This window comes from Dromaius novaehollandiae, chromosome 1, assembly GCF_036370855.1.
Source record: "Dromaius novaehollandiae isolate bDroNov1 chromosome 1, bDroNov1.hap1, whole genome shotgun sequence".
NCBI classification, from domain to species: Eukaryota; Metazoa; Chordata; class Aves; order Casuariiformes; family Dromaiidae; genus Dromaius; species Dromaius novaehollandiae.
The window spans coordinates 148995227-149007571 of NC_088098.1; the positions used below are offsets into that span (position 1 = coordinate 148995227).

Genomic DNA, 12345 nt, shown 5'->3' on the forward strand with positions numbered 1-12345 from the left:
TCCTGTGCCCCCTCACCACTTCCCAAGGGGCTCTTGGCAAGGTCTTGAGCCCTGTGCCCAGGCACACACTAACCCCCAACCTGCACCTGGGCTTTGCTGGCGTGATACAAACCATTTTAGCGCTCAAGCACATGCCCTCATGTTGTTAAATTAACTTAAAGTCGTAATGTTCCCTACAATGATTCCTCCCAGCTGGGCTGGGAGGGCATGGAAAACAGCAAACCTCAGTCCTTTTTTGGAACAGTACTTGCACATTCTCTTTCACTCTTGCCTCAGCTCCTTCAGTGGTTGTCCAGGCTAGGTTTGGACAGGCATAGTTCTCAGTGACACGTGGTGCTTGCTTCCCATCGGCTCTCGGTCAGCCCTATGCCTGTAGATTACAAGGTTACTGGTGCACGGTCCAGCTGCATGCAGGGTGCCCAGAGCAGGCTCCATGTAGTGGTGGAAACTGGGTGGGATCACACGCAACGGCAAGTTCCCTTGGCCTCAAAGTCAGAAGCATTTTGAAGACCTGCGCCCCTTCAGCTCTACTTCTCGCACTCAGCAAACCATCCTGTGCTGCACTCTCTGCAGCTTCTTCCACTTTCCCCACAGTGGGGCTGAAACTCTTCAGATGCGTTTATGAACCACAGCATCTAATCATTTACTCTTGATTGCCATTTGCTTCTTAACACTTTGCTAGGCCAAGTCTCATCCCTTTGGCTCCTGTCAGGGAAACCAAACTGTCAGTCTACTTCTGATAGTGGCATGCCAGTAATTTGTCTCTGTTCAGTCTGCTACTGCAGCAACTGTGAATTCACCAGTGGCAGTGATCAGGAACAGCAAATTTTACCTTCAGAAACAGCAGATCTCAAAGATACAAAATATTATTATATACTGAACAGTGACTTTGGGAAACTTCTAGGTGAGAAAAAATAAGTTCCTTACCAGCGGCTGGGAAGACAGGTGCAATGGGTGCAAAGACAAGAGGGGTTTGCACCTAGAGTGCATCGGTGCTGCAGATGTGAAAGGCACTCTAAAGCCTTTCAACCCAGTGCTCTAGCTCTCAGCTGTGAGCCTGCTTTCCCGTAGCCACAGGGACCATTTCCATTTTCCTGAATCTCTGACCACATGCTTCTGGTCTTTCCTTCAGTTAGAAGTGAGAGGCATTTACAGAGGTGGCACAATATGAAAATGGGAAGTGCTTCACCATTTGATCTGTGGTATCACACATCTTTGCAATTGCATTAAATGAAATTTATATTACAAATGTTTGCACTGACAGCAATCCCAAGTTTCTCCCTTTAGAAACACAAAGTGATAAAGCCTTCCAATAAACTCAGACTGAATGGAGTTAACTATTACACACTTATAAATTCAATCTGTTTTATTCCAAATATCACATAAATTAAATACATTTCCCATGAATATTGCAAATATACATGAAATGAACATTGCAATTTTTAAAAAAAGTTTTGGCTTTGCTTATGCAACAAGAAGTGCCAAATGTGGTTAGAACATGAACTTCTCCTGTATTTACTAGATAAAAAAAGGTGCAGATTAATAATTTATATTTATACATATGTACACACTTCCATTTCATAACTAGCTTTAAAACAGTAAAAAATGGTTTCAAGTTTATCTACATTAAACATACTCGTTTAAATCTGGTCAGAAGCCCCAGACAAGAGTTGATACAATCATTTCACAACTGCAAAATTAAGGCGCTACCAAAATACCAGTTCCACTAGTGTAAAATGTAATAGAATAGAGAGTGTACAGCTTTCTATTTATCAATTTAAAAGTGGACTGGAGAACAAGGAAAAAGGAGCAGTAAGAAACATGACAAGATCAACAGGTTAGAAATACAAAGAGATCTCGATGACTATCAAATAAACATATTAAAATACAGTAGATAAAAGGCCTCAGTGGCAAACAATTAGTATGCTTCTGAAAGACAAAAAAAGGTTAAAATATATATAATTTTGTAGCTTGAAGCTTTACAGGTGAACAACAGGTGTAGAGGTAGAGGGATTTTTTTTTTGGCCTCTTTATGATGTATAAAGAAGGGCCACATTCACCACAGTGAAGAGACTCATCATATATCCCAGCATCCTTGCTTGGACAGCAAGCAAGAAGAGCATAATGAGTTAGAAAGGCAACAAATCCTGTCTCTCTCTTCCAGGAGCTCAGCTCCATGCTTCCACATGTACCTTGGTGACAAGTTACACAAAAGCGCAGAATGGCTGTAACGTCGGTATTTCCTCTAGCCAAGAGAGAAATGAGATAGCTAGCTTTTCCAATGAGGTACTACTGGATGCTGTAGAGATTACATGGCAGAGATATTTTGGTAGCAATGAAACTGGTACTCTCCCTTAGAAAGCAAGTACCACAGGGTAGTGGTGATTGGTTTTATTAAAGCTTCTCTATTTGATCAGTGTTCAATGTTTCGGAAGAAATGTCAGCTTTGGGCTGCTCATTTGTTATTTGCATCCATACACAGACAATTCCTAAGTTGTATCATTTATCCAAAACATCAGTCACTGAAATATTCAAAAACCGCTTTAAACTTTTACTAAAAAAAAATCCCTCTACAGTTCAGCTTTCTCTTCAATAAATATCACTGCATTAACTATGCAGGCGTTCATGAAGATAACAATGTCACTTTCCATGTAAAATGTCTCTTTATACATTACAGAACTGCAATAAAGAACTTCTGTTCTGTAGGGTTTCCTCTTAGAAGTACCTCAACAGTAGATACCTTGAAAAATCACTTTTGCAAAGAAAAATATTCACATTAGTTACTGAGGCAAAGCCAAGAAGACACTAACTAGCACCTTGATTTTTTTTTTCCTTAAATGCACTCCTATATGTAAAATTAAGCACATGTAAGATCAGGGACCAGCAATATACAAATACCATCAGTGTCCCTTTGCAGCCAAACTACTAATACTCAAAACTAGGGCAGACACATGAAGGGGGGAAGTGTGAGATGAGAATCTAGAAGAAATATATAACATGGAAAGCGATGGGAAGATTGGGAAGTTGAACAGAAAGGATTGCAAGATCAAATACAGTCCATTTTCTGGTCTGAGAATTAGTTTGCCAAACCATCCTTTGGTAGCTGAGTTGATAGTGAGCTTAAGAACCACTGATTTCTGACATTTCCTCCCCATCTACAGAACAACCCTCTAGAAATTCCTTTATACTTCAATGACTTTCTCTCCATCATCTTCGAATCCTGGAGGAAATGTATTCAGCTTCTATTTTGAGTATTTTGGTGATGGTAGCAGAACTTGCAGAAGGCTACTGTAGAGGTTATTACATCATTGGTTGTAAATTATGCACTTCACAATTCAGAGAATATACTTACAAATTATTTAAATAGAAAAGGCGTGTTCAAGGTAGAGGCAGTTACAGTACATTCAGGGTATGTTACAGAAACCATTTGTGGTAGCCATTTGCTGAAAGGAAAAACACTCAGTATTTTTGTTTCCCAGACCACACAGGTTATAACTACAATACCCAAAGAGAACAGGTAATATATCTTAATTGCTGCATTTTAATGCAGTCTTCTTCCAGAACTCATGTGCAAATTGAAAACAAAAACAAAATACATCTTCATTGACAAATAAGGACAAATGAACAAAAAAGAAACCAGGCACTTTGACCATTTAGGTAAACAGTCATTTCATCTTACCAGACTCCTGCACATGAACAAGTCTTCAAATTGGTCTTATGCTTGCAGCACATTGAGATTCAAGTCAACTTTTTTCCTCTTGGTAGTATCAATTCTATTTGTAGGAAACTATGCCAATTGAATTGGTAACACTGTTAGTTATTTCATTGGCAATTTAAACAACAGTTGGTCATTTGACTGACAAGCAACCAATTTAATAGCTATCAAAGTTAGATAAAAACGAAATATATATAAACAAATCAAAAACACAAATGAAGGTTAACACCTGATGTAAGCTTGCATTGAGATTTGCCTTTTAGTGTTCGGTTTGTGCCTCCTCTCACGGTGTTATTGGGACTGATTTCCATCACATACAGCAACTGGAACTAAACTACAATACTTTCGGTTTGAAACATGTTCTAATAGAGGTCATTCCAAAGTAGTGTTAGGTCAGCACGGCACTGCAGACAAGATGGGAAAGGAAGCTTGCCCAGGTTTTATCCTAGCCAGTTCCCCTTGCAGAACATGTTCAAAGAAAACTGCAGTATGCCTTCCTAGTACTTGGAATGAAATCATTTCACAGCAGCGTTTATCATACTTAAGGGAGCTGGTTAGATTTGAATTTAGTGATAAGACCAGCTAGGATTACTTTGATTTTTTTTTTTAAATAAACCAAAGTACACCTCTTCAAACATTTTGTACATACTCAATCCGTTACAACACATAAATCACAACACAAGGGATTACCTAAGGCTACTAAATAAGATACTTATTCAGTAGCTATTATTCTTTCAGATAAACATCTTCAGATGCCTTGACCACAAACGGCTTAGTTTTTTTCTCCTCACAGACTGATTTTTCTTGAAAAAGAGAGATGTGGGTGTATGACAGACTGCCTACCAGTTCGCTAACAGAGTGTACTGTTCTTTATAGTCTTCATGCATTCTTCCACTGGGGAAGCGTTACTCCTCTTCTGTTGACCACCTTCAAGAAAGTCTAGGAAACACCTCTTCAGTCCACTGTCCAGATTCCTTTTCCTACTAAGCAGAAATCCAATTCACACATAGGCCGGTGGTGCTGTTCTAGTACTTAACTCTCTTGCAGGCTAGAAACATCAACTCTATTATAGCACTTTAAAGCAATTATCCACATCTACCAGCTACATTCTAACTGTAGCACAGCTTTGTAGAGGCTCAGATTTCACCAGGACAACAGGATAGAGTGCAAAGTTTGGTGAATACCCAGAATAACAAACTGATGTAATGGATGGATTCTGGACACAGTCAGAAAGGGCTGTTCATTTTTGAAAGATTCCTTAAAAAAAAAAAACAAAAAAAAACCCCTCCTCCCACCCCCCAAACAACCTATCATGAGATGTCGTCAGTGCCCACTCACAACCGAAGTCCATGTTATCTGGGTCTTTTGCGAGTCACAAATATCAACACACGTCTGATGGCAATAAGACGATCTTTAAGGGAAGTCATAGCCAGTATAGCCAGCTGAGCTCTGTTTTCCAGTGGCAACACTGCCAAGAGCCACCAGTACCAGGCAGGACCACTGGGGTTGCTCTGAAAAAGGATGGAGAGACATGCAATAATGTATTCACCAACACTGTCCCACAAAAAACACCACCTTCCTGCCCCCCTACTACTTCTGTTTGCTAAGAAAGCTACCATAAAGCAGTTCAAGTAGTGACTCAACATTTAATTTCAGGTGCTCTTCTTGTCTACTTGCCCCATTAAGCATGATCTCTTCAAATGTTGATTTAGATGGATATACAGAAATTGTTTACCACACTTCAGGCTAATAGAGCAAAACTGGGTAAAGTAAGAAGAGCATAGGATGTAGGAAAACACAACAAAAAACCCTGTCAGAAAAGTCTTGTGGAAAAACTTCACATCTAGGACAAAGATGCACATGTGGGAAGCTTTTACCTGTGGCTCTGGTTCTTTTCCTGGCATGGACCCAAAATGATTGAGAATTTGCACTTTCATATTGTCTTTAAGAGAAGTAAACCACGCAACAGCTTGGTCATAAACTGAATCATGAAGGCGGACAAGTTCTTCATATTCTGGTCCTTCAACCTTATTATTAAAAAAAAGGGAAAAGGAACAAAACAAGTATGATACTATGGAGTTCATATGCTTCCCAGAAGCAAGTGAAGCACAATAATGCAGTGACAGCTGCTGTTCAAATGTCCTTATCTAAGCAAACCGTACTCAAGTCTCATATTTCAAACCTGTGATGGTGGCTTCTTTTTACCCTCCCCTACAAGCAATGTTCTGAAATGACATTTCTTAGAGAAGTAACTGCTTTATTAATATCCATTCCTAAATGCTGGCAGAAGGACGTGCTTTCTCAGCCCAGGACATCATATTCATCCCTTCAAACCCATAAGCTCAAGTCCCTGTCACAAAAGAACCTCTGAATATTGTTATATTGTCTTGTAAAATAAAAGGAATTCTACAGCCACCAAGCAAAACAATAGGGATTCTATTGCATTTAGAAATCAACATGCTTTATAGAAGTGTTGAGGCCATGTAGAACAGCCAGGGAGAAGGTGGAAGAGGCAGGCGCGTGAGCAGGCAGCAAACAGGTAAAGGTAGATGATTTCTCATCATCAGGAACAGCCATAAAAAAGGCCCTCACTGAGGCAAAAAGTGTTTTAGTTGCACAGGCCTGACTATTTAGTCACTAGGGGAAAGAAAAAAGCATAAGCAAAAAATCCTAGAAAAAATAACACTGCAAATCATTAATTTTTTTTTTAGCTGTACACACCAATGGTGGAATTCATCTGCGCTACTCAGACACATCTGAGCTAGCTGCTCTGGTTGCCCTTCACAGTTGAGGAGAAACAGCTCTAGAGGGCAATTAATCTCATCTTAAGGTAGGTATCTAAGACAGAGCAGATAAATAGGCAGCTTTGGACTGAGATTTCTCATCATCGAATATAACAGGAACACAGTGATGAACTCAGCCTTCAGCCTCTCAAGTGAGACAAAGTAAATCTCACTCTAATTATAAAGAGCCGGGTCTCTGGCAATATCTACAAAGCAATGCTTTGACGTCTATGTTCCACCATCCTTCACCGGGGATTTAAACAGGGCAGAGCAATAATTCTGAATAGATTATGTACTTCAACCATTTGTGGGGGGAGGCATCTCCACAGGATCTGCCTTACCTGCCCCAACGAACAATTGCATCACCCTGCACAAGCTGAAAGAGCCCTACTTGAACTCTACAGACTTGCACATCAAATATGAAAGTGCACTTAAGAGCCATGTGACCAGAATGGAACGTCATCAGTTGGCATGAGATCACTACTAAGCTCAATGTTAAGAGGTATGCTCTGAAGATGATCCAGGAAGTCATAATTAAGCACGACCAAAAATTCACATTTTGGCCAAAAACCATCACAAGCACCTCGCTTGCAGGAGATTTCATAAGAGGACTTGTTTTTAAAAATTACTCCCAGTCCTGCAATTCTCTGTTCTTAGCCAGCTTTGATGGACACTGCTACAGGCACAGTAGTCATATGTCACTAAGATCTCTTTTTAAGAACGGAAACCCACATTTATTTGAGGAGCTGTTCTGTAAACCAGAGTTGCAAGGTTATATGAAGCCTGCAAAAGCTAGAAACAGATATTCTGTATTCAGTGAAAGAAGAGACTAGTGAGTTCTCTAATAACAGAGACATGTTCTTAGAAGGGTTGGAAGTCCGTATCAGTTTTAAAACATTACTTTGACCTCATCTACACATCATGTCAGATCACACCATCTGAGTCTCAGAAGCTACTTTGAGATTCACAATGGGACTGCAACACTTTTGGTAGAGATAATTATAGGGATAGAAACGAAGAAAAGGAAGTAAATAAGAGCCAGACTAAGTAAATTCATGGTTTCCAAAACAGAGCTAAAGTTTTTTATAATGATATTGATTTAAAAATAACGCACAGCTAACTTGAAATGCAACAAGGAAAAGGCCATTTAAGTGAATCCAGCAATACATGGGTATGAATAACTTTGCACCATAGATCACCTTTTTATCTTCAAGATATTCGATGTTTGCTGTGTTATATCCATCTCGCTGGCCATGGCTTAAGACCCTAAAACGACGGACACCAACTGTATCAACAACTGAGCGCCCATCAGGAAAAAACTTTACGTCCCTGATCTCTAATATACAGCCATGATCTGCAAATCTGAAATGACAGAAGGGCATAAAAGTGGAAGTCATCAACAAGTGTTTATACACATCAGGACAAATACTGGGCCTAAATCACCACTTTTTATTTGAAAAGGGATCCTTGCTTTGGTGACAACACATTTCTGCTTATCCACATAAGCCACACAACCCCCACCCTTTCTGCCTTCCCACAAAGGTCCAGGGAAGCAGCACTGATAGCCTGTAAGTATTTTGGGGGAGGTAGAGAAGGGATAGGGAACTACATGGAACATGTTTCATGGGAGTTGCCACCTGCCAGTGGCAAGTTCACCTGGTTTGCAAAGAAAACTAGATGGGTTAAGATACCATAAGAAACTGAGGAACAAGTGCAGGGCTGATGGGGTAGAACAGTCCAAAGCTACCCCCATGCTCTGAGGTGTAAGCAGAGGATTAGAGGCTCTAGAAGGAAAAGGCATTTTCACAGCAAGATTCTCCTTGCATTTATATTCTCTAAGTTAAAAAAAAAAAAAACAACTGTTAGTAGAACCACATTTATTTATATCTGTTTTATTTAAAGAAGTCACAGGTTTTAATCATGTCCTGGAAACAAGCACGCAAAAAGTCTTTATTTAAATTATCGGTTTTAATCTATCCTGCATTTGTGCTTTAGTTACTTCATTAAAAAGATTGATCACACAATGATTCTTCACCGTAATATGTTGATCTGCAAGTACTTGCAGCTTTGTACCTCAGCTTACTGCTCATTGCTAACCAGAAGAATGCGCTGTATCTAGTCTAATCTCAAGATAACAAATCCCTACTGGGCCTGATAAATGTTGCATCAGGGGAATACTTGTTATACTAGGTCTTGGCAGTGTGTTGCATCACAGTAATGAAAAAACAGCAGCACTGCAGAGAAATGATCCCTGTTTCTACTCTATTAGAAATCATGTTTTTAACGACAGAAAAAGCTGACCACTGTGAATAATTGTTCTCTCCCTTTCATTACACTAAACATGAACTGAGCAAGAGCAAGAACACCACAGCTGAATAAAACTAAGTGCTATGTGTTCTACCAGTGAGATTATGACAAATGAGTTTATTACAGTGAAATTAGACTAAGCACTATTTAAACAGCTACATAACTTAATTTTTTTAATTAAGGCTATTAGGGACATTCATAGAGAGTTTAAAAATTAGTCCAGAAATAAAGATGATGAATGATTTTTTGTTGTGCTATGAGAAGTTACTTTTGATTAGCAAGTGACTGCAACCAAAAAGAGACAAGAAAACACCTAGAATTGGCCATAAAATATACTGACACGTACTAAAAGTTTAAAACCAACTCCCCCTCCCAGTTTAAATTTAAAACGGAGAACTAAAACAGAGGAAGGTAATGAACTGAATGTCTTATCACCATGTTTTTCAAAGCAGATATGAATCTCAGCCTCCCATGCCTACATCGTATTAGATGAAGCAAAACAAGTTTCCCTACTTTTTCTATTCCCAGATGATTTCACAATTTTGAATCAACAAGAGAATCTCTTCACTTGTATAAGAAGCTACAACAGCCTACCAGGTGCTTACAGATGAGGGCTTCCTGCGTTTCAGTGGCCTAAGTAAAAGATACCATGCTTAAAACATTTAATTATTTTAATAGCTCAAAACAGACAGTACATATAAAAATCTAACCCTACCAGTTGCATTTTAAAACATCATATCTGATGTTATCGAATAAGTCAATTATTGTGGTTTTGGTATTGTCAGAAATCCACCGTGGGTGCCCCAACGACAGCACGCTGGCAGATTCTGAATGACACTAAGCACAGCCAGCGCAGACTGGAAGTCGCAGTGTCTCCTATGTTCCTATTACCACAATTACCCTCTGATCTGTGAGAAAAAGAAAAAAACAAACTGGGCATATCAACAAGGAAGGGCTGTGAAAGCCTGGTATGACTCCCCTCCCCTAAGCTCCAGTCATGATCCCCTATAAGGCTGCTCCTGAGGACTACTAATGTGTCCTTAAAACTTCCCACACTTGTAGTCTACAGTCTGCATTACTCCAACACATATTCTGAAGGCGGCAACTATCTATCACATCTCATAAAGTAGACTTCTCTTAAAATCTCTTTTTTTTCCCCACAAGCTTCTGCCCATCCTCTTCACTCCAAAAAAACTATCACATTATCTATAAAGGATAAAAACTGAAGGTTTCACCTAGACTTGCAGCTACTGATTAGTATTTAGTCTCCACATAGGGAGTTGTTATCTGGAAAAACACCAGTGTCAGAAGTCACAAAAATGAATTTCATATAGGAAGACAACCCACTCACTGCAGAAAGTGAACACAGCAGGAAAGACAAACATCAAAATTCAACATTCAGCGGCAAAACAGCCTGCTCAGCCAAAGATATATTTTGTCTCATTCAAGTGATACAGTCTGTGTAGGAAAACTATGACAGGTTTGGATTTTTTTTTTTTTTAATAGAGCAGACAGAAGAGCAACTTCAAACTGACTTCATTAGCCTTCACTAGAAAAAGCAGGCTGAAAAGCTATTCAACCACATACACAAGTAAGTGCTATTTTTGGAGCCTGTAGTAGGAGAATGAAGTGTATTCCTGCTATTCATCCAACAGGGAAGCAATAAAAATGAAGACTTCTGTGTCAAAAGGAATGTTCGATATACTAAACTAAAAATCCACCAACTTCTGTACTGATTCATACAGGACTGGCAGGATCCAGAGTGATTTGGGGAGACAAATATACTGCGCTGTAGTACTCCACTAACATCACAACACTCTGCAACACGGAACATTTCTAGCTCATGTCCTTACCCTTTCAATTCATCAGCTAAGCACATGCCAAACTGCTTGGTACCAGTTTCCATGCATCTTCTTATCATTAGACGATAACGAGGTTCAAAGACATGAAGCGGGCAAGGGATGGTAGGGAAGGCCATGGTACATACGAAGATGGGAACATCTTTATTCAAACTGCAAAACAAAAAAGTTCAGCTTTCTTCTGCATACTGCTATATTCAGCATAAATCTTCAATACAGCACTGACTCTAGTGGTTTCCTCAGACTCATTCTTTGTAAACACGTATCTGGTTGTGGTTTATCATTTTTAAATGACAAACATATTTCAGGATTCTTCCTGTTAATAAATGAAGGATACAATCCTCTAATCTACTTTCATAGCGGAAAAGTCAGGAAGTAATAGGTAGTTTCCCAAATGTGTGCCTATAGATACATCTAGCTTAAATACAGATGGCAGGACTTCAGCCATAATTTTTTTTACAGTAATTTAATATCTAAGAACTAGCCATGTTTAATGCAAGGTGGAGGAGGATTTCAAAGTTCAGTAAAGCCCTTTAATTTTAAAAAAGTCAGCTAATCCTCATATTACTTTTTCAACCTTAACTGCATGTTTTATTTTTCATTTTGATTGAGCTGTGGAGTAAGGGCCATACAACACTGATACAGCAATGAACCTTTGCACTTATCCTGACCTGAAGTGCAATCCATTCATATTTGGGCTTCTATTCCCAGACAATTCCCATTATAACTCCGAAAGGTGATATTATTTTGATTGAAAGGAATAAAGCAATTATCTTTATTGTAAGATATTGCTGTGTCTCTCCACCATCCAAGGATATTGTTTCTTGTTTATCTGCAACAAACATGCCAATAATATGAAACATCTGGCAGGTTCATTTCCAAATTCATTTCATGCATTTTGTGCATTTTCATAAGCAAATGAAAAGTTTCTTCAGTAATCCGAATTAAAAATACATTTCTGTGACAACCGTTGGTAGTAAAAAGAGAGCTTACTTTGACAATTCCTTCATTTCTTCCTCATGAACTTTCTTCCTTTCAGACAACTCCTCTGGCAAGTAACGGATTATCAGTTCTTCTGTAAGGACGGTCTTTTTGTAAGTTCTACTTGCCAGAAACTGCAAAGAAGAGTCAACTCTGAAGCCCGGTAATGAGAAGCCGGCTAATGTCTCTTCCTCCCAACCCATCCCCTTTTATAACACAGCACAGCACATTAGCCCATGAGTGTACTGATTCCTCTTCCTTCTCAACCTTCAGGCATCAACACTCCGACTTAAGGATATGTAATTCACTCCAGTGTCCATTAATTTTAATCCCAAGTCTTTCATTTGGCACAGGCTGTGCGAACACCAAGGTAAAGCAGCTCATCCTCTCTTTTGCAAATGATATAAATGCTCTTTTTATCTAGAGCTGATAGGTTTCTGAACCTCAGGAAGTATTCAATGTATGAGACAGATTACGTATCTCAGAGCACAGGTTTCGACCAAGGAACGACCATTCCTTGTTCACAGTTAGCAGAGATCCAGCGGCCAGGTGGTAGGAACAGGACTACGTCTGCCACTCCTCAAGCGTCAGTCTGAAGTGATACTGGAATTCTAAATTACCTGAAGCACCAGCAAACCCCTCCTTTTCTTTAAGGAATGACAGAGCAAATAAGGTCTGTGCACAGCTTGATGCTATGGGC

At 39.3% G+C, this 12345-nt stretch overlaps 1 protein-coding gene across 1 annotated transcript in view; it reads right to left on the reverse strand.

Moving 5' to 3' along the window:
- Nucleotides 1-1348: 1348 nt before the first annotated feature.
- The window catches only part of LONRF2 (LON peptidase N-terminal domain and ring finger 2), a 36736-nt gene continuing 25739 nt past the window's right edge, over nt 1349-12345 (reverse strand). The window contains exons 8-12 of the mRNA XM_026103216.2: nt 11658-11779; nt 10659-10817; nt 7698-7860; nt 5593-5742; nt 1349-5226 (exon numbers count right to left, since the gene is read on the reverse strand). Of these exons, the coding sequence (XP_025959001.2) occupies nt 5068-5226; nt 5593-5742; nt 7698-7860; nt 10659-10817; nt 11658-11779 (753 nt within the window). The 3' untranslated portion in view covers nt 1349-5067. The remainder of the gene's footprint in view (nt 5227-5592; nt 5743-7697; nt 7861-10658; nt 10818-11657; nt 11780-12345) is intronic.